At 52.5% G+C, this 26,272-nt stretch overlaps 1 protein-coding gene across 1 annotated transcript; it reads left to right on the top strand.

The window, feature by feature from the left end:
- The first annotated feature begins 258 nt into the window (after positions 1-258).
- Positions 259-16,297, top strand: LOC139247090 (ribosomal RNA processing protein 36 homolog). The gene is made up of 6 exons (XM_070871502.1): positions 259-494; positions 759-825; positions 1,729-1,833; positions 4,880-4,954; positions 8,279-8,396; positions 16,019-16,297. Exons 1-6 carry the CDS (start codon positions 259-261, stop codon positions 16,156-16,158), a joined length of 741 nt encoding a protein of 246 aa, XP_070727603.1. The 3' UTR covers positions 16,159-16,297.
- Positions 16,298-26,272: the final 9,975 nt, after the last annotated feature.

Genomic DNA, 26,272 nt, shown 5'->3' with positions numbered 1-26,272 from the left:
TGTCCCACCTGTGACAGAGACTGTAATTCCCATATTGGACTGTTCAGTCACCTGAGAACTCACTTTAAGACTGGAAGCAAGTCTTCCTCGATTTCGAGAGCTGCCTGTGATGATGATAAATATAAGCTGTTGCCGGATCAGCTGGGTCTCTGTCCCCCGTCCTCATTTTAATGTCATTTACTGCTGGCTTCCTTTTCGAACCAGTCTTTCCGGTCAAAGACTTCTCTCTCCTCGAGTTCACTGAGGCCTACCGAACCTATGGTGACCATCGAGGGGTTTCGTCTGACCTGGGAGAGGCAGTCGGAAGCTCGGAGTGTCGGAGCATGCTCGGGCTCACGGGAACTCCGCTCTCTTTCTCCAGAACTTTCCACGCTGTCCTTCGAGGAGCTGCAGGAACTGCAGGGTAAAGTTGGGCTCAAGGCCTACAACCGGATGGCTTACGGCCCGGGGAACGGGGAACGCGGAGAGAAGCGGAAACGGCCCCAGAGGAACAGGTAGGGGAGTGCCGATGTCCTGGAAAATCAGCCTCAGCTTTCATTGGTGGGTCACTGCCTCTGAGAGTCCGAGCTCATCACTGACCGTCGTCCCAAGACCATGTGGGGACTCACAGACCCCCCCCCCACCCCCACCCCAACCGTGAGTAATCACAGACCCCCCCTCCCCCGTCCCATCACCGTGTTTAATCTCCTCCGGCCCCACCATCCTGAGACGCAGTGTGAGCACCAATCTCTCTCTCTCTCTCTCTCGCTCTCTCCCAGGCCCATGGAGATGTCGACCAAGGAACGGGTGCTGTTTCTGCGGAAGGTGTTTCCTGTGAAGAAGCGGGTGAGTGGGGAATTCTCTGGTGGGTAGAGTGGGGGGGGGGGAGTGGGGGGAGGGGCAGGAAGGGGGGAGAGTGGGTAGGGGGGGGGGCGGTGTTCCTGCACCCAACCTGCAGCTCCACAGGGGTGGCCTTGGAGACCTTTGTGGATTGGATTGGACTCGGGTTGGCTGCCTCCCTTGGTCGAGTAGCCATCTGCGGGTCACACGTGAAGGATGGGACTGGTACCAGCAGCCAATCAGCAGAGCCTAGGGGCAGGAGGGGGCTCTGGCAGTGCGACTCAATGCTGGGGAGGGGAGGGGCCGAGGGCCTCAGTGTTTGGTGGGGGGGGCGAGGGGGCAGTGGGCCTCAGTATCCGGGGGAGGGGAGGGGCCGTGGGCCTCAGTGTTTGGTGTGGGTGGGCGAGGGGGCAGTGGGCCTCAGTGCTGGGGGGGGGGAGGGGCCGTGGGCCTCAGTGTTTGGTGTGGGTGGGCGAGGGGGCAGTGGGCCTCAGTGTTTGGTGTGGGTGGGCTAGGGGGCAGCGGGCCTCAGTGTTTGGTGTGGGTGGGCGAGGGGGCAGTGGGCCTCAGTGTTTGGTGGGGGGGGCGAGGGGGCAGTGGGCCTCAGTATCTGGGGGAGGGGAGGGGCCGTGGGCCTCAGTGTTTGGTGTGGGTGGGCGAGGGGGCAGTGCGACTCAATGCTGGGGAGGGGAGGGGCCGTGGGCCTCAGTGTTTGGTGTGGGTGGGCGAGGGGGCAGTGGACCTCAGTGCTGGGGGGGGACGGGCAGTGGGCCTCAGTGCCGGGTGGGGGGAGGGGCAGTGGGCCTCAGTGTTTGGTGAGGGGGGCGAGGGGGCAGTGGGCCTCAGTACTGGGGGGGAGGGGCAGTTCCGAGCCCTAGCTGTGTGAAACCCACTTCCCTTCCTCCACAGGTGGTGCGCGACTCACGGTTTGACGATTTGTCCAGAGGATACAATCCCGAGATCTTCGATAAAACCTATACCTTCCTCACCGAAGTCAGGAGTAAGGAGAAAGAGGTCAGTGAGCAGACCCTGGCTCGCGGGGTGGGGGGGGAGGTGTCCCGGGGGTATGGGGGGGGAGGAGTGTCGGGGGTAGGGGGGGAGGTGTCCCGGGGGTATGGGGGGGATACATGCCAGTGTTGTGGCTGTACTGGAACAGCTTGGCGAGAGGCGCGGCTAGTTCTGGAGCACAAGTCTCAGCACAACAGCCGGGATGTTCTCGGGGCCCAGAGCCGTTGCTGTATCCAGTGGGCTCAGCCGTTTCCTGATATCACGTGGAGTGAATCGAATTGGCTGAAGACTGGTTTCTGTGATGGTGAGGACCTCAGGAGGAGGCCGATATGGACCATCCACTCGGCACTTCTGGCTGGAGATGGTTGCAAATGCTTCAGCCTTGTCTTTTGCACTCACGTGCTGGGCTCCGCCATCATTGATGGGGATATTCATGGAGCCTCCTCCTCCCGTTAGTTGTCTCATGGTCCACCATTCACGATGGATGTGGCAGGATTACAGAGCTTTGATCTGATCTGTTGATTGTGGGATCGCTGAGCTCTGTCTATAACATGCTGTTTACCATGCATGTAGTCCTGTGTTACAGCTGCCCCAGGTTGGCACCTCATTTTTAGGTCTGCCTGGTGCTGCTCCTGGCACTTCTGCACTCCTCATTGAACCAGGGTTAGTCTCCTGGCTGGATGATAATGGGAGAGTGAGGGATATGTGGGGCCATGAGGTTACAGATTGGGGTGGAATACAATTCTGCTGCTGTTGATGGCTCACAGGGCCTCATGGATGCCCAGTTTTGAGCTGCGAGATCTGTTCTGAATCTATCCCATTTAGCACGGTGGTAGTTCCACACAACACAATGGAGAGTGTCCTCAGTGTGAAGCAGGACTTTGTCTCCACGATGACTGTGTGGTGATCACTGCTACCAATGCTGTCATGGACAGATACATCTGCGACAGGTAGATTGGTGAGGACCAGGTCAAGTAGGTTATTCCCTGGTGTTGGTTCTCTCACCACCTGCTGCAGGCCCAGTCTGGCAGCGATGTCCTTCAGGACTCAGCCAGCTCGGTCAGTAGTTGTCCGACCGAGCCACTCTTGGTGATGGACATTGAAGTCCCCCACCCAGAGTACATTCTGGGCCCTTGCTACTCTCAGTGCTTCTTCCAAATGGTGTTCAACATGGAGGAGAACTGATTCATAGAATCATAGACATTTACCGCACGGAAGGAGGCCATTTCGGCCCATCGTGTCCGCGCCGGCCGACCAAGAGCTCCCCAGCCTAATCCCACTTTCCAGCTCTCGGTCTGTAGCCCTGTAGGTTACGGCACTTCAGGTGCACATCCAAGTACTTTTTTCAATTAAATTTCTGCCTCTACCACCCTTTCAGGCCGTGAGTTCCAGACCCCCACCACCCTCTGGGTGAAGAAATTTCCCCTCGTATCTCCGCTATACTTCCCCCCAATTACTTTAAATCTATGCCCCCTGGTTGTTGACCCCTCTGCCAGAGGAAAAGGTCCTTCCTAACCACTCTATCCAGGGAGGGCAGTAGGTGGTAACCAGCAGGAGGTTTCCTTGCCCATGCTTGATCTGGAGCCATGAGACTTCATGGGGCCCGGAGTCAATGTTGAGGACCCCCAGGGCCACTCCCTGCCGAGGGTATACCATATGCTGCCACCTCGGGTGGGACCAGACATACCCAGGGATGGTGATGGAGGAGTCTGGGACACTGGCTGAAAGATATGACTCTGGGAGTATGACTGTCGGGTTGTTGCTCTCCCAATTTTGGCACAAGTGCCCAGATGTTAGTTGGGAGAGCTGTCACACAGGACTTTTCAGGGTCGACTGGGCTGGGTGTGCTGCTGTCGTCATGTCCATATCCAGTGCCAAGGTCAATGCCGGGTGGTGCGTCCTGTTTTATTCTTCGTATTGTTTTCTTTCGTAGCGGTTTGTTGCAACTGAGCGGCTCGCTGGGCCATTTCAGAGGGGCAACTAACAGTCAACCACACCTCTGTGGGTCTGGAGTCACATATAGGCCAGACCGGGTAAGGGCGGCAGATTTCCTTCCCCAAAGGGGCATTAGTGAACCAGATGGATTTTTGCCACGATCCAGTAGTCTCATGGTCACCATTACTGATTCTAGCTTTTTATTAAAGGTTTATTTAATTAACTGAATTTAACGGGGGTATGGGGGGCAGAGGTCCCGTGGGTATGGGGGGGGCAGGGGTCCCGTGGGATATGGGGGGGGGCAGTGGTCCCGGGAGGTATGGGGGGTCAGGGGTTCCGGGGGTATGGGGGGGTAAGGATCCCAGGGGGTATGGGGGGGCAGGGGTTCCGGGGGTATGGGAGGGCAGGGGTTCCGGGGGGTATGGGGGGGCAGGGGTTCCGGGGGTATGGGAGGACAGGGGTTCCGGGGGCATGGGGGCGAAGGATCCCAGGGGGTATGGGGGGGGCAGGGGTTCCGGGGGTATGGGGGGGCAAGGATCCCAGGGGGTATGGGGGGGCAGATGTCCCGTGGGTATGGGGGAGGGGGTTCCGGGGGTACAGGGGAGGGAGGGGGTCCCCCGGGGTATGGGGCTGCTGTGGTGGGTTTTGAACTGGTGTCTCGGGATCACTGGTCCAGGCCTCGGGGTCACTGGTCCAGGCCTCGGGGTCACTGGTCCAGGCCTCGGGGTCACTGATCCAGGCCTCGGGATCACTGGTCCAGGCCTCGGGGTCACTGGTCCAGGCCTCGGGGTCACTGGTCCAGGCCTCGGGGTCACTGGTCCCGGCCTCGGGATCACTGGTCCAGGCCTCGGGATCACTGGTCCAGGCCTCGGGATCACTGGTCCAGGCCTCGGGATCACTGGTCCAGGCCTCGGGATCACTGGTCCAGACCTCGGGATCACTGGTCCAGTGACCTTACCACTGTGCTACCGTTGACATTAATCGCCCGGCCCTGAGGCGGAGGTGATGGGCCTCCTCCTTGATCTACAGCCCATGTGCTGTTGGTCAGTGCAGGTGCCGTCACTGCTGGAACACGGGAGTTCAGGGGATGCCTCACACTGCCTCCCTTTCACCGCAGGTTATTAAGAAGAAGTTGAAAAAGGTCAAGAACCCCAAAAGGAAAGAGCAACTCGAGTATCTTCTACACAGGATGGTGAGCGGGGGATGGGTAACGGAGGGGGATGGGAGACAGAGCGGGGGATGGGGAGCGAGGGATGGGTAACGGAGGGGGATGGGAGACGGAGGAGGATGGTGGGACAGGGGCTCTGGGAATGGGAGACGGGTGGGGTGGATGGGGAGCGAGGGATGGGGGGGGGGGATGGTGAGCGGGGGATGGGTAACGGAGGGGGATGGGAGACGGAGGAGGATGGTGGGACAGGGGCCCTGGGAATGGGAGATGGGTGGGGTAGAGGAGAATGCGCGGGGGGATGGGGAGCAGGGGATGGGACGGGGAGAGGGGGATGGGTCATGGGGGAAGGGGGATGGGAGATGGAGCGGGGGTTGGGTAACAGAGCGGGGGATGGAGCGGTACAAGGGGCAGCAGGAGGCCATATAGTTCTGAGGATGGGATGTGACCTCTTTGCAATAACTGGGAGGTGAAGAGAATAAAGGGAGAATTTACAACGCAACTTTTAAGACCTCGCAACATTCCAAACCGCTTTGCAGCTAAGGAAGTACTTTTTGATGTGTTGTCACTGTTATAATGTTGGAAATACAGCAGGCAGTATGCGCACAGCAAGCTCCCACAAACAGCAATGTGATAATGACCAGATAATCTGTTTGTGATGTTGGTTGAGGAGTTGTTAGATTTAGAACTCCCCTGCTCTAGTGCTTGTGTCCACCTGAGAGGGCAATTGGGTCCTCGGTTTAACATCTCATCTGAAAGACAGCACCTCCGACAGTGCGGTGCTCCCTCAGTACTGCCCCTCCGACAGTGCAGCACTCCCTCAGTACTGCCCCTCCGACAGTGCGGTGCTCCCTCAGTACTGCCCCTCCGACAGTGAGGCCCTCCCTCAGCACAGCCCCTCCGACAGCGCGGCCCTCCCTCAGCACTGCCCCTCCGACAGTGCGGCGCTCCCTCAGCACTGCCCCTCCGACAGTGAGGCCCTCCCTCAGTACTGCCCCTCCGACAGTGCAGGGCTCCCTCAGCACTGCCCCTCCGACAGTGCAGCGCTCCCTCAGTACTGCCCCTCCAATAGTGCAGCACTCCCTCAGTACTGCCCCTCCGACAGTGCGGCACTCCCTCAGTACTGCCCCTCCGACAGTGCGGCGCTCCCTCAGCACTGCCCCTCCGACAGTGCAGGGCTCCCTCAGCACTGCCCCTCCGACAGTGTGGCCCTCCCTCAGCACAGCCCCTCCGACAGTGCAGCGCTCCCTCAGCACAGCCCCTCCAACAGTGCGGCACTCCCTCAGCACTGCCCCTCCGACAGTGCGGCACTCCCTCAGCACTGCCCCTCCAACAGTGCGGCACTCCCTCAGCACTGCCCCTCCCATAGTGCAGCACTCCCTCAGCACTGCCTCTCCGACAGTGCGGCGCTCCCTCAGCACTGCCCCTCCAATAGTGCAGCACTCCCTCAGCACTGCCCCTCCAACAGTGCAGCACTCCCTCAGCACTGCCTCTCCGACAGTGCGGTGCTCCCTCAGCACTGCCCCTCCAATAGTGCGGCGCTCCCTCAGTACTGTCCCTCCGACAGTGCAGCGCTCCCTCAGTACTGCCCCTCCGACAGTGCGGCGCTCCCTCAGCACTGCCCCTCCAATAGTGCGGCACTCCCTCAGTACTGCCCCTCCGACAGTGCGGCGCTCCCTCAGTACTGCCCCTCCGACAGTGCGGCGCTCCCTCAGCACTGCCCCTCCAATAGTGCGGCACTCCCTCAGTACTGCCCCTCCGACAGTGCGGCGCTCCCTCAGTACTGCCCCTCCGACAGTGCGGCGCTCCCTCAGCACTGCCCCTCCAATAGTGCGGCACTCCCTCAGTACTGCCCCTCCGACAGTGCGGCGCTCCCTCAGCACTGCCCCTCCAATAGTGCGGCACTCCCTCAGTACTGCCCCTCCGACAGTGCGGCGCTCCCTCAGCACTGCCCCTCCAATAGTGCGGCGTTCCCTCAGCACTGCCCCTCCGACAGTGCGGTGCTCCCTCAGCACTGCCCCTCCAATAGTGCGGCGCTCCCTCAGCACTGCCCCTCTGACAGTGCTCTGGGAGTGTTTGATGGGACAGTGTCGAGGGAGCTTAATGGACTGATTGGGCCGAATGGCCTGTTTCTGTGCTGTATTTCCGCTATAATCGTATGTAATATAGAAACATAGAAAATAGGTGCAGGAGTAGGCCATTCAGCCCTTCTAGCCTGCACCGCCATTCAATGAGTTCATGGCTGAACATGCAACTTCAGTACCCCATTCCTGCTTTCTCACCATACCCCTTGATCCCCTGAGTAGTAAGGACTTCATCTAACTCCTTTTTGAATATATTTAGTGAATTGGCCTCAACAACTTTCTGTGGTAGAGAATTCCACAGGTTCACCACTCTCTGGGTGAAGAAGTTTCTCCTCATCTCGGTCCCAAATGGCTTCCCCCTTATCCTTAGACTGTGACCCCTGGTTCTGGACTTCTCCAACATTGGGAACATTCTTCCTGCATCTAACCTGTCTAAGCCCGTCAGAATTTTAAACGTTTCTATGAGGTCCCCTCTCATTCTTCTGAACTCCAGTGAATACAAGCCCAGTTGATCCAGTCTTTCTTGATAGGTCAGTCCCACCATCCCGGGAATCAGTCTGGTGAACCTTCGCTGCACTCCCTCAATAGCAAGAATGTCCTTCCTCAAGTTAGGAGACCAAAACTGTACACAATACTCCAGGTGTGGCCTCACCAAGGCCCTGTACAACTGTAGCAACACCTCCCTGCCCCTGTACTCAAATCCCCTTGCTATGAAGGCCAACATGCCATTTGCTTTCTTAACCGCCTGCTGTACCTGCATGCCAACCTTCAATGACTGATGTACCATGACACCCAGGTCTCTTTGCACCTCCCCTTTTCCTAATCTGTCACCATTCAGATAATAGTCTGTCTCTCTGTTTTTACCACCAAAGTGGATAACCTCACATTTATCCACATTATACTTCATCTGCCATGCATTTGCCCACTCACCTAACCTATCCAAGTCACTCTGCAGCCTCATAGCATCCTCCTCGCAGCTCACACTGCCACCCAATTTAGTGTCATCCGCAAATTTGGAGATACTACATTTAATCCCCTCGTCTAAATCGTGTAAGGACGTCTTTTGGGCAGAGGTCTCGACACACCGTGTGCGTGACACGCTCCTGCATGTCAAACCCGTCAATAAGTGTACGACCTTCACAGAGGCCCATAGCCTGACCTCTCAACACAGATGTTTCCCGTGACGGTATGGAACCTGGTGCAGTTATGGGGGATGTGCCGTGTGGTTTAGCGCAGGGTGCTGACTCTGCTCTGTCTGTCCTCCCAGATACACCAGGACAAGGCCCAGCTAAACAAACAACGGCAGCGGGAGCGACTGGAGGAGTTCAAACAGCAGCAGAGGCAGAGGGTGCAGCAGGGCAGCAAGCCCTACTTCCTCAAGAAATGTAAGTCCCACAGCGGCATGGGAGAGGGAAACGATTCAGGCAGGATACAGTCCCACACACACCGACTCTCACTGGGGTACAGTCCCACACACACTGACTCTCACTGGGGTACAGTCCCACACACACTGACTCTCACTGGGGTACAGTCCCACACACACTGACTCTCACTGGGGTACAGTCCCACACACACTGACTCTCACTTGGGTACGGGTCCCACACACACTGACTCTCACTGGGGTACAGTCCCTCACACACTGACTCTCACTGGGGTACAGTCCCACACACACTGACTCTCACTGGGGTACAGTCCCACACACACTGACTCACTGGGGTACAGTCCCACACACACTGACTCACTGGGGTACAGTCCCACACACACTGACTCACCGGGGTACAGTCCCACACACACTGACTCACTGGGGTACAGTCCCACACACACTGACTCACTGGGGTACAGTCCCTCACACACTGACTCTCACAGGGGTACGGGTCCCACACACACACTGACTCACTGAGGTACAGTCCCACACACACACTGACTCTCACTGGGATACAGTCCCACACACACTGACTCTCACTGGGGTACAGTCCCACACACACTGACTCTCACTGGGGTACAGTTCTGCAGACACTGACTCTCACTGGGGTACAGTCCCACACACACAGACTCTCACTGGGGTACAGTCCCACACACACTGACTCTCACTGGGGTACAGTCCCACACACACTGACTCTCACTGGGGTACAGTCCCACACACACTGACTCTCACTGGGGTACAGCCCCACACACACTGACTCTCACTCGGGTACAGTCCCACACACACTGACTCTCACTGGGGTACAGTCCCACACACACTGACTCTCACTGGGGTACGGGTCCCACACACACTGACTCTCACTGGAGTACAATCCCACACACACTGACTCTCACTGGGGTACAGTCCCACACACACTGACTCTCACTGGGGTACGGGTCCCACACACACTGACTCTCACTGGGGTACAGTCCCACACACACTGACTCTCACTGGGGTACAGTCCCACACACACTGACTCTCACTGAGGTACAGTCCCACACACACTGACTCTCACTGGGGTACGGGTCCCACACACACTGACTCTCACTGGGGTACGGTCCCACACACACTGACTCTCACTGGGGTACAGTCCCACACACACTGACTCTCACTGAGGTACAGTCCCTCACACACTGACTCTCACTGGGGTACAGTCACACACACACTGACTCTCACTGGGGTACAGGTCCCACACATACTGACTCTCACTGGGGTACAGTCCCACACACACTGACTCTCACTGGGGTACAGTCCCACACACACTGACTCTCACTGGGGTACAGTTCCACACACACTGACTCTCACTGGGGTACAGTCCCACACACACTGACTCTCACTGGGGTACAGTCCCACACACACTGACTCTCACTGGGGTACGGGTCCCACACACACTAACTCTCACTGGAGTACAATCCCACACACACTGACTCTCACTGGGGTACAGTCCCACACACACTGACTCTCACTGGGGTACGGGTCCCACACACACTGACTCTCACTGGGGTACAGTCCCACACAAACTGACTCTCACTGGGGAACAGTCCCACACACACTGACTCTCACTGAGGTACAGTACCACACACACTGACTCTCACTGGGGTACAGTCCCACACTCAATGACTCTCACTGGGGTACAGTCCCACACACACTGACTCTCACTCGGGTACAGTCCCACACACACTGACTCTCACTGGGGTACAGTCCCACACACACTGACTCTCACTGGGGTACGGGTCCCACACACACTGACTCTCACTGGAGTACAATCCCACACACACTGACTCTCACTGGGGTACAGTCCCACACACACTGACTCTCACTGGGGTACGGGTCCCACACACACTGACTCTCACTGGGGTACAGTCCCACACACACTGACTCTCACTGGGGTACAGTCCCACACACACTGACTCTCACTGAGGTACAGTCCCACACACACTGACTCTCACTGGGGTACGGGTCCCACACACACTGACTCTCACTGGGGTACGGTCCCACACACACTGACTCTCACTGGGGTACAGTCCCACACACACTGACTCTCACTGAGGTACAGTCCCTCACACACTGACTCTCACTGGGGTACAGACACACACACACTGACTCTCACTGGGGTACAGGTCCCACACATACTGACTCTCACTGGGGTACAGTCCCACACACACTGACTCTCACTGGGGTACAGTCCCACACACACTGACTCTCACTGGGGTACAGTTCCACACACACTGACTCTCACTGGGGTACAGTCCCACACACACTGACTCTCACTGGGGTACAGTCCCACACACACTGACTCTCACTGGGGTACGGGTCCCACACACACTAACTCTCACTGGAGTACAATCCCACACACACTGACTCTCACTGGGGTACAGTCCCACACACACTGACTCTCACTGGGGTACAGTCCCACACAAACTGACTCTCACTGGGGAACAGTCCCACACACACTGACTCTCACTGAGGTACAGTACCACACACACTGACTCTCACTGGGGTACAGTCCCACACACACTGACTCTCACTGGGGTGCAGTCCCACACACACTGACTCTCACTGGGGTACAGTCACACACACACTGACTCTCACTGGGGTACAGTCCCACACATACTGACTCTCACTGGGGTACAGTCCCACACACACTGACTCTCATTGGGGTAGAGTCCCACACACATAAACTCTCACTGGGGTACAGTCCCACACATACTGACTCTTACTGGGGTACAGTCCAATACACACTGACTCTCACTGGGGTACAGTCCCACACATACTGACTCTCACTGGGGTACAGTCCCACACACACTGACTCTCACTGGGGTACAGTCCCACACACACTGACTCTCATTGGAGTAGAGTCCCACACACATAAACTCTCACTGGGGTACAGTCCCACACATACTGACTCTTACTGGGGTACAGTCCAATACACACTGACTCTCACTGTGGTACAGTCCCACACATACTGACTCTCACTGGGGTACAGTCCCACACACACTGACTCTCACTGGGGTACAGTCCCACACACACTGACTCTCACTGGGGTACAGTCCCACACACACTGACTCTCACTGGGGTACAGTCCCACACACACAGACTCTCACTTGGGTACAGTCCCATACACACTGACTCTCACTGGGGTACAGTCCCACACACTCTGACTCTCACTGGGGTACAGTCACACACACACTGACTCTCACTGGGGTAGAGTCTCACACACACTGACTCTCATTGGGGTACAGTCCCACATACATTGACTCTCACTGGGGTGCTGTCCCACACACACTGACTCTCACTGGGGTACAGTCCCACACACACTGACTCTCACTGGGGTACAGTTCTGCAGACACTGACTCTCACTGGGGTACAGTCCCACACACACAGACTCTCACTGGGGTACAGTCCCACACACACTGACTCTCACTGGGGTACAGTCCCACACACACTGACTCTCACTGGGGTACGGGTCCCACACACACTGACTCTCACTGGAGTACAATCCCACACACACTGACTCTCACTGGGGTACAGTCCCACACACACTGACTCACACTGGGGTACGGGTCCAACAGACACTGACTCTCACTGGGGTACAGTCCCACACACACTGACTCTCACTGGGGTACAGTCCCAGACACACTGACTCTCACTGAGGTACAGTCCCACTCACACTGACTCTCACTGGGATACGGGTCCCACACACACTGACTCTCACTAGGGTACAGTCCCACACATACTGACTCTCACTGGGGTACAGTCCCACACACACTGACTCTCACTGAGGTACAGTCCCTCACACACTGACTCTCACTGGGGTACAGTCACACACACACTGACTCTCACTGGGGTACAGGTCCCACACATACTGACTCTCACTGGGGTACAGTCCCACACACACTGACTCTCACTGGGGTACAGTCCCACACACACTGACTCTCACTGGGGTACAGTCCCACACACACTGACTCTCACTGGGGTACAGTCCCACACACACTGACTCTCACTGGGGTACAGTCCCACACACACTGACTCTCACTGGGGTACGGGTCCCACACACACTAACTCTCACTGGAGTACAATCCCACACACACTGACTCTCACTGGGGTACAGTCCCACACACACTGACTCTCACTGGGGTACGGGTCCCACACACACTGACTCTCACTGGGGTACAGTCCCACACAAACTGACTCTCACTGGGGAACAGTCCCACACACACTGACTCTCACTGAGGTACAGTCCCACACACACTGACTCTCACTGGGGTACGGGTCCCACACACACTGACTCTCACTGGGGTACAGGTCCCACACATACTGACTCTCACTGGGGTACAGTCCCACACACACTGACTCTCACTGGGGTACAGTCCCACACACACTGACTCTCACTGGGGTACAGTCCCACACACACTGACTCTCACTGGGGTACAGTCCCACACACACTGACTCTCACTGGGGTACAGTCCCACACACACTGACTCTCACTGGGGTACAGTCCCACACACACTGACTCTCACTGGGGTACAGTCCCACACACACTGACTCTCATTGGGGTAGAGTCCCACACACATCAACTCTCACTGGGGTACAGTCCCACACATACTGACTCTTACTGGGGTACAGTCCAATACACACTGACTCTCACTGGGGTACAGTCCCACACATACTGACTCTCACTGGGGTACAGTCCCACACACACTGACTCTCACTGGGGTACAGTCCCACACACACTGACTCTCACTGGGGTACAGTCCCACACACACTGACTCTTACTCGGGTACAGTCCCACACACACTGACTCTCACTGGGGTACAGTCCCACACATACTGACTCTCACTGGGGTACAGTCCCACACACACTGACTCTCACTGGGGTACAGTCCCACACACACTGACTCTCACTGGGGTACAGTCCCACACACACTGACTCTCACTGGGGTACAGTCCCACACACACTGACTCTCACTGGGGTACAGTCCCACACACACTGACTCTCACTGGGGTACAGTCCCACACACACTCACTCTCACTGGGGTACAGTCCCACACACACTGACTCTCACTGGGGTACAGTCCCACACACACTGACTCTCACTGGGGTACAGTCCCACACACACCGACTCTCACTGGGGTACACTCCCACACACACACTGACTCTCACTGGGGTACAGTCCCACACACACTGACTCTCATTGGGGTACAGTCCCGCACACACTGACACTCACTGGGGTACAGTCCCACACACACCGACTCTCACTGGGGTACACTCCCACACACACACTGACTCTCACTGGGGTACGGGTCCCACACACACTGACTCTCACTGGGGTACAGTCCCACACACACTGACTCTCACTGGGGTACAGTTCTGCAGACACTGACTCTCACTGGGGTACAGTCCCACACACACTGACTCTCACTGGGGTACAGTCCCACACACACTGACTCTCACTGGGGTACAGTCCCACACACACTGACTCTCACTCGGGTACAGTCCCACACACTTTGACTCTCACTGGGGTACAGTCCCACACACACTGACTCTCACTGGGGTACAGTCCCACACACACACTGACTCTCACTTGGGTACAGTCCCACACACACTGACTCTCACTGGGGTACAGTCCCACACACACTGACTCTCACTGGGGTACAGTCCCACACACACTGACTCTCACTGGGGTACTGTCCCACACACACTGACTCTCACTGGGGTACAGTCCCACACACACTGACTCTCACTGGGGTACGGGTCCCACACACACTGACTCTCACTGATGTACAGTCCCCCACACACTGACTCTCACTGGGGTACAGTCCCCCACACACTGACTCTCACTGGGGTACAGTCCCACACACACTGACTCTCACTGGGGTACAGTTCTGCAGACACTGACTCTCACTGGGGTACAGTCCCACACACACTGACTCTCACTGGGGTACAGTCCCACACACACTGACTCTCACTGGGGTACAGTCCCACACACACTGACTCTCACTGGGGTACAGTCCCACACACACTGACTCTCACTGGGGTACAGTCCCACACACACTGACTCTCACTGGGGTACAGTCCCACACACACTGACTCTCATTGGGGTAGAGTCCCACACACATCAACTCTCACTGGGGTACAGTCCCACACACACTGACTCTTACTGGGGTACAGTCCAATACACACTGACTCTCACTGGGGTACAGTCCCACACATACTGACTCTCACTGGGGTACAGTCCCACACACACTGACTCTCACTGGGGTACAGTCCCACACACACTGACTCTCACTGGGGTACAGTCCCACACACACTGACTCTTACTCGGGTACAGTCCCACACACACTGACTCTTACTGGGGTACAGTCCCACACACACCGACTCTCACTGGGGTACACTCCCACACACACACTGACTCTCACTGGGGTACAGTCCCACACACACTGACTCTCATTGGGGTACAGTCCCGCACACACTGACTCTCACTGGGGTACAGTCCCACACACACCGACTCTCACTGGGGTACACTCCCACACACACACTGACTCTCACTGGGGTACGGGTCCCACACACACTGACTCTCACTGGGGTACAGTCCCACACACACTGACTCTCACTGGGGTACAGTTCTGCAGACACTGACTCTCACTGGGGTACAGTCACACACACACTGACTCTCACTGGGGTACAGTTCTGCAGACACTGACTCTCACTGGGGTACAGTCCCACACACACTGACTCTCACTGGGGTACAGTCCCACACACACTGACTCTCACTGGGGTACAGTCCCACACACACTGACTCTTACTCGGGTACAGTCCCACACACACTGACTCTCACTGGGGTACAGTCCCACACATACTGACTCTCACTGGGGTACAGTCCCACACACACTGACTCTCACTGGGGTACAGTCCCACACACTTTGACTCTCACTGGGGTACAGTCCCACACACACTGACTCTCACTGGGGTACAGTCCCACACACACACTGACTCTCACTTGGGTACAGTCCCCCACACACTGACTCTCACTGGGGTACAGTCCCACACACACTGACTCTCACTGGGGTACAGTCCCACACACACTGACTCTCACTGGGGTACAGTCCCACACACACTGACTCTCACTGGGGTACGGGTCCCACACACACTGACTCTCACTGAGGTACAGTCTCACACACACTGACTCTCACTGGGGTACAGTCCCACACACACTGACTCTCACTGGGGTACAGTCCCACACACACTGACTCTCACTGGGGTACAGTCCCACACACACTGACTCTCACTGGGGTACAGTCCCACACACACTGACTCTCACTGGGGTACAGTCCCACACACACTGACTCTCACTGGGGTACAGTCCCTCACACACTGACTCTCACTGGGGTACAGTCCCACACACACTGACTCTCACTGGGGTACAGTTCTGCAGACACTGGGGTACAGTGTAGCCCGTACTTTCTGTAGCCCCTGGGTGTAGTGTTGTGCAGTCTGTGGCTCCGCCTGTAACTAACCGAGGCCCCTGTCTGTTTCCCGTCCACAGCCGAGCAGCGGAAGCTGGAGTTGGTGGAGAAATACCGGGAGTTGAAGCGTGGCGGTAAGCTGGACAGCTTCCTGGGGAAGAAAAGGAAGCGGAACGCCACCAAGGACCGCCGCAAGATGCCTATGAAGAAACAGCGCTGAGGTTGGGAGTGGGTGTCACCGCGCTGCCCTGTGATTGGATCACCAGCGAGCTGATCGACCCCGCTGGTCCCAGACCGTGGTCAGTCTCCCTGGACTGGTGACGTGGTCGGCTCAGTCTTCACACCTCCCTCTCACACCCCGTGTAAATAACTGCACTGTGCCTGTGGTACCCCACCCATCTCTCCCCACCCTGCTCTTGTACCTTTTATATAAATATTGGTCACTTTTACTCTGCCTTCCCATTTGCTGAAAAGTTTGTTGGCGCACAGAACGGTCTCTGGGTTAGAATTGTGTCGAATGTGTAGCACGGACACAGGCCATTCGGCCCAACAGGTCGGTGCCAGGGTTTATACTCCACTCGAGTCTCCCCCCACCCCTCGACATCTCACTCCATCAACATATCCCTCTATTCCTTTCTCCCTTGTGTTTATGTACCTACCCTTTAAATCCATCGATACTTTGCCTCCACCCCTCCCTGCAGTGAGTTCCACATTCTCACCGTTCTCTGGGTGAAGAAGTTTCTCCTGAATTACCCATTGCATTTATTCGTGACTGTTAGTGTTCGTGTTTGTCAGAAGAATCACTCAACACTCAGAGTCGGTTCCAACGCCAGTGCGGCCTTTATTTACGCCAGCGGGGAGGAAACCACAAGACTGAGTCCAGGCTTCTCTCCACTGAACAAAGGGTTTCATGGATCTTTATATGTTTTACAACAGTTTGCTGCAGTTACATACAACAGTTTACTACAGTTACATTAGACCAATAGATAGAGTTAGTCTCTAAACGTAAAGTAGCCCATGTGTTGCCAAGAGATGTGTTGCAATAGGGTGTGTTGCTAGGAATGACTCATGTGTCTTGTAACATGGCCTGGGCCTCCTTTATCTTACTGTCCTTGGATGCTGGCATTGGGTAGCCTCCTTATCTCCATCCTGCTACAGAGTCGTATTGTTACTGGAACATTTAGTCCTGAGGCCTGGCTGATTTAGACACACCTGCAGAGCTTGCTTGCTGGTCCTGTGTGTGGGAAACAACAAGTATCAGTCTCCAGGAATGTGGTCTATTTCAGCTAACAGAAATCCCTTGAGGGTTCACTGGTAGCCATTTTATGGTACAAGTTACATATTTAATTCTAACCTTATCCTACAGGTGCCGTTGCCCTAGGGTGCCTAATACCTACAACAACTCTCCCTTTCGGTAAAGGGACTAGTCCTGGTCCCCTTTTAACCGACCATTCGACCTTTATTAGATTTTGTGCACAGCCCGGTACTCCCTGCCTCAACGTGCTGGCCAGTCACGCGGTTTCAGGAGTCCCGGTTGCTTACATCAAATTGACAAAGGATAAATCCTCCTGCCGCCTTATCAAACAGGCTTGTTTAGTATCCGGGGAACGGTGATTTGTCCCTCTTCGCTGTGCGTGGTGCCTGCATGCCTGGCAGACCATTATGCCCCATGTTATCGCTGAAATCAATTGTATCCCAACCAGTATTCGAATCCAAGGATGGATGTTCACATTTATTCCCCAGTCCCAGACCTTTCTCCACCAACTCTGACTTTGTAAGTCTACATCGATATCTTCTTCCAGTACTTTGATTTTAGTTTGCAGTTGGTGATAGAGCTTTACGGATTGACCCACCCTGAGCCTCAACTCTCGTAATACTTCGGTTAGATGTGGGATAGGGACCTGCTCTGGCTCATCATAATCCTGCAAATGATCGTGGAGCTGATCGGTTACATCAATAACTTCGGACTTCCGGCACCTAACCTGGGTGATATGCGCTTGCCTGATCGTGACAGGTCATAGTGGCGCAAAGCAAAAGTTTGGCTGTGGTATAGGGCACTGCAGGTCATTATACTGGAATGAACGCTCAGTAGTAGAGACGCAGTATCTTCCCTTCCCTCCGTAGCCTGCCCTCGCGAAGTGCATGTGTGCGGGCACTATTTCTAGTACACACCCGTCGGTTCGGTTGAACCCGCACTCGTCTAGCTCCCCTCGGCCTACCGGGTGAGGGCATACTGTGATCTCCCTCCTTTGCTTGCATTCTGTTCGGGAAATCCCGGTAAGTATGTTGTTTCGACGAACGGCAGAGGTGGTGGTCAGTAGTAGCGTATGGAGACATTTTCCCGTATTACTCCGATATTCTCTCGTTGGTACAGGTGGAACGGCCCTGAGTCCGGCGTAGCTATAGGGATCATCAGGACTATCCCTATCCCGGTATTCCTACCCATCTGGCAATCTGGAATTGCTGGGTATACTCGGGTCAGTCCCTTCAGAGTACAATTATCCAGTGTCCCCCTCTGGTTAGCCATCTGAGCCAGATGTGAACTGTCTATCCAATCGGGTACTTCCCCACGTTGGATCTGGTCGAGATTGTGGCGGATCTGTCCTACCATCCACAGACCATTTTTCTCTATCAATGAGGTGATTGATGGTTTTGGCGTGAGCTTCCAGGACTGAGATGCCATCCAACTGGATTTCGGCACCCTCCTTTCCTAGGTTGGCTTGGTCTTCCTGGTTTTGTTCCACCCTCTCTAATAACCCCTTCATCACCCCTCTAAGCTGTTCCACCCTCTCATTTAATCCTTGTATGTCTATCGAGTTCACTACGGAGGTCCCTGTATTGAAAACGGTAGCAACATCATTAACTATTTCCCTCTTTATCCTGGGGGCTGACCCCTGTCCCCGGAACCTACTGGCACCCATTGCATCGGCAGCCTGCTGCACTACAACTTTACTTAATACATTGTACATCTTCCTTGACTGTTCTGTACAGTATTCCGGCCTGAAATATTGACCAGGACAGGCACAATTTCATGTTTAACATTATCATACAATAATTCCCCTTCGTTGTACATTACAATCCCATTTTCTGGTCCCTTAGTAGTTATGGGACAAGGCAGTTCCTCGGGCAATGTAGTGGTTCTTATGGGGTGCGGTGTCGGAGGGGGTGAGAAACATACATGCAATGATATTGCAGCCGCCCCCACCTCCTCGTAGTACCCACACAGCCCCGTTCCCTTCTTGCGGATGACCGATTGCTGGGATTGTCCCGGAGGCGCGCAAATTATGCCGAAAGTACATTCATCGGGCCCTTTGACATCCCTCCGTTTAATGCATCTGCTCCTTATACCCGTGGAGCACTGTACACATACTCTTATTCTTATTAGGATTCTTATTAGGATTCACTTATAACCATGCATTAAAATAAGTCCTGTCCTTGCTCCAGTCCTTGGCTGCTGGGATGCACATTCCATCTGTTAAATTAAACAAAACTCCATAGTTCATGTAGTTGTTTATTTCCAGCGTGCTCTGCTGTCCGTCGGTGTTGCTCAGGGTACGTGCATGTCGCAGGGCTATCCATATTACGAGGAGTGCCGTTCGTATTCCCATTCCGGTAAGTATTATCTGTAATTTTAAACAGACGGCCTGGTCATCACCAGGGGTTAGGTTTTGCTCTATGAGTGTCCCTGTCACCCTGCAAAATCAGAAGCACAAGGTTATTTCGAGTTGAATCTGTGGGGCGTGCGCCCGTGTCTTTACCCACTTAAATATTACCCAAACTCCTATTATGACTAAGGCCAAAGCTATTCCTCCAAACATCGCTGTCTGCTTTACCGTTAGGTTGGTTTTGTGGACTACACCTACCCACCGTGGGGTACATTGGCTCTATTACCAGAGGTGATGGTGCTATGGCTGTGCACTGCACTATCCGTCTAGTCCCGTTATCTCTTCCAGCCTGTTTATCTTAGCTTTTAACTCTTCAATTTGTTTTATTGAGTATCTATTTCTTTATTGTATCAGGCAAGTATTATTACATAAGCTAGTTCTGTTTTTATTTTTGTTTCCTCTGTTAGGTGAGTCATTTTTTTTTCTATTAAGAAATCCAAACTAATAATGTTCAGTATAAAACGGCTGTCAATGGAAAGGGTTAACTCCTTTCCAGGTTTGTAAGAAGACCTGATGTCATTACGTGACTTCACATAATCATCTGAAAAAAAAAGTCTTTGTGCCTTCAAAACTTACTTAGAAATTAGGAATCCGTTAAACAGCATAAATAATAAAAATCTTCTCATCAGGGAAGATGGCATTTTAGAGTAAACTCCAATGTTTTCTTAACTTCTAATTCAAGTACTTGCCAAATAAATTTTTTTTTAATTGATATAAAACGAGACCACACATTTTTTATAGCAATTTTGTTTTTTTTTAAATTTCTCTCTCAGCACAAAATCTAAACTTCTGTGCCAGTTCCATTTTCTATAAGAATTTAAGAATTCAGTAAGATTCTCTAATTCCCAGTTTTTTTTTCTCTGTGCTGAGTTCGCATAGCTTAGATCTTCAAAACCCTCCTGCTTGTTTAGACTGTTCGGGACTTTTCTTGATAAACACTGTCCATTTTGGAAATCTTTTCAAACTGCATTGAAACTTTCTCATAATTTAAAATCATTATCAATGTTGAGTGTTTTTTACCTCTTCCAAATTTTTTTCTTTTTCTAATTAAACCAATATTTTTTTCACAGCAAACATCAACTAGTATTTAGTAAGTTATGCCTTTTTCCATCACAAACACATTTTGTTTACTTTCAAAGTGGCGTCTTTATTTTCTGTGCCTTTTCTGAATATCTCAAAATCCCAAATCAAACTTTGTAATTTCAATCTTTATTTAAAACCTTTTTTTTTGCTAGAAGCTCTTTTTTTTAAAAAAGCATTCTTTATCTCATTCCGTGACTAAATATATGTCTTTCAACCCAATCAATCATTGCATGTTTTCTTTCGACAAGTAAATTCTTTTTTTTTAACCACCAGGACCATGTATTTTTTTATCTTTTGCTCAACAAACCTATCCTTTGTACATTTCCTAGCTCCATAACTTATCATCCGAATAAATTCACACCTGCGTTTCTAACTTAAAATGTCTTAAAACTTCCCACATACAGGACAACACTACAAAGGGTTAGCTAAAATAAACAGACAATTGCATTCCTCTTCCAACCAGGCTTTCAGAAACATGACAACTTAAAAATTCATTCCGCAGTCACAAAATCACACGGGCATTTCTCATTTAAAACAGACGTTCACAAAAGTCTCTCTTCTTTCCTAGTAATCTTTTTTTTTCTTTGGCCGGCTCCATTCCTCTTCCATACTTCACTTAAGACAATCACCGTCCGTGTTTTTAATCTTAGCTTCCTATGTTAATTTACATGGGCTCGCAGTATCAAGACCACAGCCTTTTTTTCTTTTTGACTTTCCGTTCCTTCTCCCACCATTCCCGTTGGGCTGCTGGCAGGCCCTGTGTATCCCACCCTGCTCTAATCATTTTCTCGATTAGTTTCTTTTGCTTTTCTGCCAGGTGGCGGGTAATGGACCCTTCTGATCCCCACTCGAGGTTACTTGCTTTCATGGCCATTCCTGGGTAGGACTAGATCCATTAGGTATCTACTCTCAGAGGTCCGCTTTCTACCTAGCGTAACTTGTAGTAAACCGTCTCCTAGCTACTGTCAGGCCACAAGTTCTGCTGTTACACAGACTTATACAATTCTTAAAACACGTTTAAGCAATTCTCGCAGTGCTTACGTTAACCTTAACGACTACCTACCACCGCTCGGCCCGTTGGTCCGACCCTGTTCACAGGTTTGGATTCCGTTAGCCGCTGTACACCACTTGGTTCTACCCCGGGGTATTTCAAATTACACTACTGGGTCCGGAAGATGTCTTTCGGTATCACGATCCCATGGTCCAAGTGTGTTCCCGGCACCTACTTAATTCCTGGCCGTCACGTGGGCCTAAAGTCCTCTTAATTCAGGCTCAAGCTAGGTGTTTGAGATATTGGACCGTCTTCTCGTGTCAATCAACCAGCATCCACCTTCCACACCTTTATTTTTGTAAGATATACTCACCCGGTTTCTCCAAGAGCGTCAGCAACCCCGAAATCGTGTTCGTGACGCCACTGTTAGTGTTAGTGTTTGTCAGAAGAATCAATCAACACTCAGAGTCGGTTCCAACGCCAGTGCGGCCTTTATTTACGCCAGCGGGGAGGAAATCACAAGACTGAGTCCAGGCTTCTCTCCACTGAACAAAGGGTTTCATGGATCTTTATATGTTTTACAACAGTTTGCTACAGTTACATACAACAGTTTATTACAGTTACATTAGACCAATAGATAGAGTTAGTCTCTAAACGTAAAGTGGCCCATGTGTTGCCAAGAGGTGTGTTGCTAAGGGGTGTGTTGCTTGGAATGACTCATGTGTCTTGTAACATGTCCTGCGCCTCCCTTATCTTACTGTCCTTGGATGCTGGCATTGGGTAGCCTCCTTATCTCCATCCTGCTACAGAGCCGTATTGTTACTAGAACATTTAGTCCTGAGGCCTGGCTGATTAGAGACACCTGCAGAGCTTGCTTGCTGATCCTGTGTGTGGGAAACAACAAGTATCAGTCTCCAGGAATGTGGTCTATTTCAGCTAACAGAAATCCCTTGAGGCTTCACTGGTAGCCATTTTATGGTACAAGTTACATATTTAATTCTAACCTTATCCTACAGGTGCCATTGCCCTAGGGTGCCTAATACCTACAACAGTGACTATCGTATATTTATCGTCCCTAGTTCTAGCCTGCAACACGTGGGAACATCTTCTCTCCGTGTCTCCGATCAAACCCTTTCATAATCGTAAAGCCCTCGATCAGCTCACCTCTCACCCCTCAGTCTTCTCTTTCTGCAGGAAGGACCCCCTGTCTGTTCAGCTTTTCCTTTAGGCAAACATAGAAACATAGAAAATAGGTGCAGGAGTAGGCCATTCGGCCCTTCTAGCCTACATCACCATTCAATGAGTTCATGGCTGAACATGCAACTTCAGTACCCCATTCCTGCTTTCTCATCATACCCCTTGATCCCCCTAGTAGTGAGGACTACATCTAACTCCTTTTTGAATATATTTAGTGAATTGACCTCAACAACTTTCAGTTCAGTATTTAATCTCAATCCATCCCCTTGTTCTACCTGGAATTTGGTCACCATATCGGCAGTCCCTCGAAACGAGGATGACTTGCCTTCCATGCAAAAAAGGGATGCGTTCAGAGGTGCTTCAATGAAGGACCTAATATTCCAGATCCTGAGCGACATCTTGAAACATAGAAACATAGAAAATAGGTGCAGGAGTAGGCCATTCAGCCCTTCGAGCCGACACCGCCATTCAATAAGATCATGGCTGATCATTCCCTCAGTACCCCTTTCCTGCTTTCTTTCCATACCCCTTGATCCCTTTAGCCGTAAGGGTCATATCTACCTCCCTTTTGAATATATCCAATGAACTGGCCTCAACAACTTTCTGTGGTAGAGAATTCCACAGGTTCACAATTCTCTGAGTTGTTACTGAAAATAAATTCACATAGACTCTAGTAACGTAAGAGAGACAACTTTATTGCTAACAGAGCTCTGGGAGAAGAGTTGAGATCCTGCGATCTGCAAACACCTTCTCCCCGAGTGCATTGTGTCGTGGGGTTATAAGCAGTTTACAGGGGGTGGAATACAATCATTTAAATTCTTTTACATACAACCAATCAATCCATATGGCAACGCAATTCATTTACAGACAACTTTTTAGTCCTAGTGAAACCTGATAGCATGGTGCGAGTTTGGGGGCCCTTCCTCTGTATCTCCTTTTGTGGTTAGTTATTCTGTTGCAAAGCTTTCTATGAAACAGTGGCCTGCACCTGGCCAGGAGTCACTTGTTGCTGCAGAGTTCATATCAGGGACAGCAGATAGGCTTCTTGGTACAAAGTTCATTTAGTGGAAAGGCAGATAGTTGGCTTCCCCCATCATGCTTTGCTATGTCCGAAAATCCACTCCAACAGTTCCCCCTGTTGGTCCTGGAGGATGGTCACGAAATCCAGGTGACCACAATGAAGGTGGCTCAGTGCCTACCTTCGAGGCAAGTTCCTTCCCTGCCTTGCCTGTAGCTCTAGCCTACCCTTCATAGGTAGTGGTCTGTACCTGCGCCGTCCGCTCCGTCTTCCTCGGCATCTCCGGGTGTTCCCATCAGATGTTCTTTTCCGGTGATCACGCTGGCAACCGGCACTATTCGGGCCATCATGACTTTACAGCAGATATTAAAACATCCGATAATCAAGCAACAAGTAATTATTATTGCAACAAGAATAACTGCTCCATGCGTTAAATAGGACCCCCAGGATCCCCCTAATAGCCAGTCAAGCTGCTTTCTTATGGCATCAATGGCTTGGGTGATATTGTATGATTCATCCGTAACATGCGTTATACATTTGTCTCCTATTTTTGGCACTAATTACCCCCGCTGATCCCCTCACAGACAGGGCCCCGAGGAACCCGTGGCCCAGTGATGATCCCAGCGTGATAGGACCCTCCCAATCGGCACAGAACTCCTGCTGATGGCCCGTGTTACTATCCTTCTCCGGGTATGCCCCCTTTGGGGGCATGGAACAGTGAGTGGTCCTATAGTTCCTACTGCAAAGAGGACCGGGAGGGTCAGTGTTGCGGTCTTGAAGGTGCCATTGAGGAGGAACACGAATCCCTCCTTAGCTCTATAACACTTTACGTCGGTGTTGCTAACACTCGTGAACTGCTTATACCACCAATTACTCGGTTCCCTTGAATTTGAGCCCGATCCTACCAATTGGTAAGCATCAAACGGGTATGCCCATGTTTCTGAGCTGACATGAGTTCCGTTGCACTGACCGCAGATAACTTGCCTCCCTGCGGTCACGTTCAGGCATCTTTGCTCGTTACAGGTGCAAGTAAACTGGCCTCTATGCACTCGACAGTGCTGACGGGCACACTGCGTCTGCACACAGGTGGCGTTCTCGGAGACCAGGGCATAGACACACCCCCATCCTTGCCCCGAGAAGCAAAGCGGGTAGCTTGCATTGTCTGAGCATACCGTTTCATCCTTTCCCCAGGACCCCCTGCACACAGGATCTGTGGGATTTATTAATTCCACGCATCTTCCCTCTATACCCCTTCTATATTGTCCCTCACAGGGTGCGTCCGAGGTATCTGCCGTATATACGTCACGGGGACCCACCCAGGGGTGGCCACGAACAGGGCCTCTACTGATTGGGCTAGTGGGTAACACACGGTTCGATTGCCGTGTAAACGTATATGGGTCTTGAAAAACAAGTTATCTTCTAATCCTATTAGCTTTACAACCGTGACAACATAGAGTAACCCGATTATATACGCTATCTTAGACATGTTTGTTACGCTCAAACAATACAATATTTACACATTAGCAGTAGCTGTAATTTGGACTTGCTTGCAGTCGTCACCTGTTCAGGGTGCGTAAACAAGTGTCCTGGTTACATTATCGTGAATCACATGTCTTATGTTTATTCATTAGTTTCTTTGTACAATTTCAACTGGGTCCGATGTTTCCACACATGCTTCCCTCTTATGTCCAGAAGGCACAGGTGTCTCCACTGATTATGACCTCATATGGGTCATTCCATTTTGGTGCAAACCCTGGTTTTTCAGGTAATGTTTTTACCATGACGCAACGTCCCGCCATCGGGACGTCAGGGAGCCTTTCAAGCACTTTCTGAGTGTGTCTCTCTCTTCCTGATTGTCTCTGACTAATTTACGCATCCCTTTGAGTTGAGTGCTTAGTTCCAAAACATACCGTTTCATTTTGTCTTTTAATGGGCCTATGTCGGCCCCACCTGTTATGATGCTTTCTGGTAATTGCATCGCCCTTCCTGTCATTAGTTCATAAGGGGTTAATCCGGTTGTCCAGTTTACCGTGGCTCTTAACTTCATTAATATAACAGGTCATACTTCTGTCCACGTTCTTCCTGACGTTTGCATGGCCTTTTCCAGGGCGTTTTTTAGGGTACGGTTCATGCGTTCTACCATCCCAGAACTCTGCGGGTGGTAGGGGATGTGGAATTTTGTTTTATGCCCATCAACTGGCACATTGTTTTTACAATCTTCCCGGTGAAGTGGGTGCCTTGGTCGGAATCTATCTGAAGAGGCACTCCCCATCGGGGAATCACCTGCTCGGTCAATATCCTGGCCACTGTTGAGGCACTCCCCATCGGGGAATCACCTGCTCGGTCAATATCCTTGCCACTGTTGAGGCACTCCCCATTG

Source organism: Pristiophorus japonicus, unplaced genomic scaffold (assembly GCF_044704955.1).
Source record: "Pristiophorus japonicus isolate sPriJap1 unplaced genomic scaffold, sPriJap1.hap1 HAP1_SCAFFOLD_256, whole genome shotgun sequence".
In the NCBI taxonomy this organism is placed as follows: domain Eukaryota; kingdom Metazoa; phylum Chordata; class Chondrichthyes; family Pristiophoridae; genus Pristiophorus; species Pristiophorus japonicus.
This window is presented reverse-complemented; position numbering and strand designations above follow the sequence as displayed.

Excerpts from the sequence above, each read along its gene's own strand:
- LOC139247090 (XM_070871502.1), top strand. The coding sequence starts at position 259 with ATGGTGACCATCGAGGGGTTTCGTCTGACCTGGGAGAGGCAGTCGGAA. Across the intron at positions 495-758 it reads AAACGGCCCCAGAGGAACAG|GCCCATGGAGATGTCGACCA; the intron begins GTAGGGGAGTGC and ends GCTCTCTCCCAG. Across the intron at positions 8,397-16,018 it reads GCCCTACTTCCTCAAGAAAT|CCGAGCAGCGGAAGCTGGAG; the intron begins GTAAGTCCCACA and ends TCCCGTCCACAG.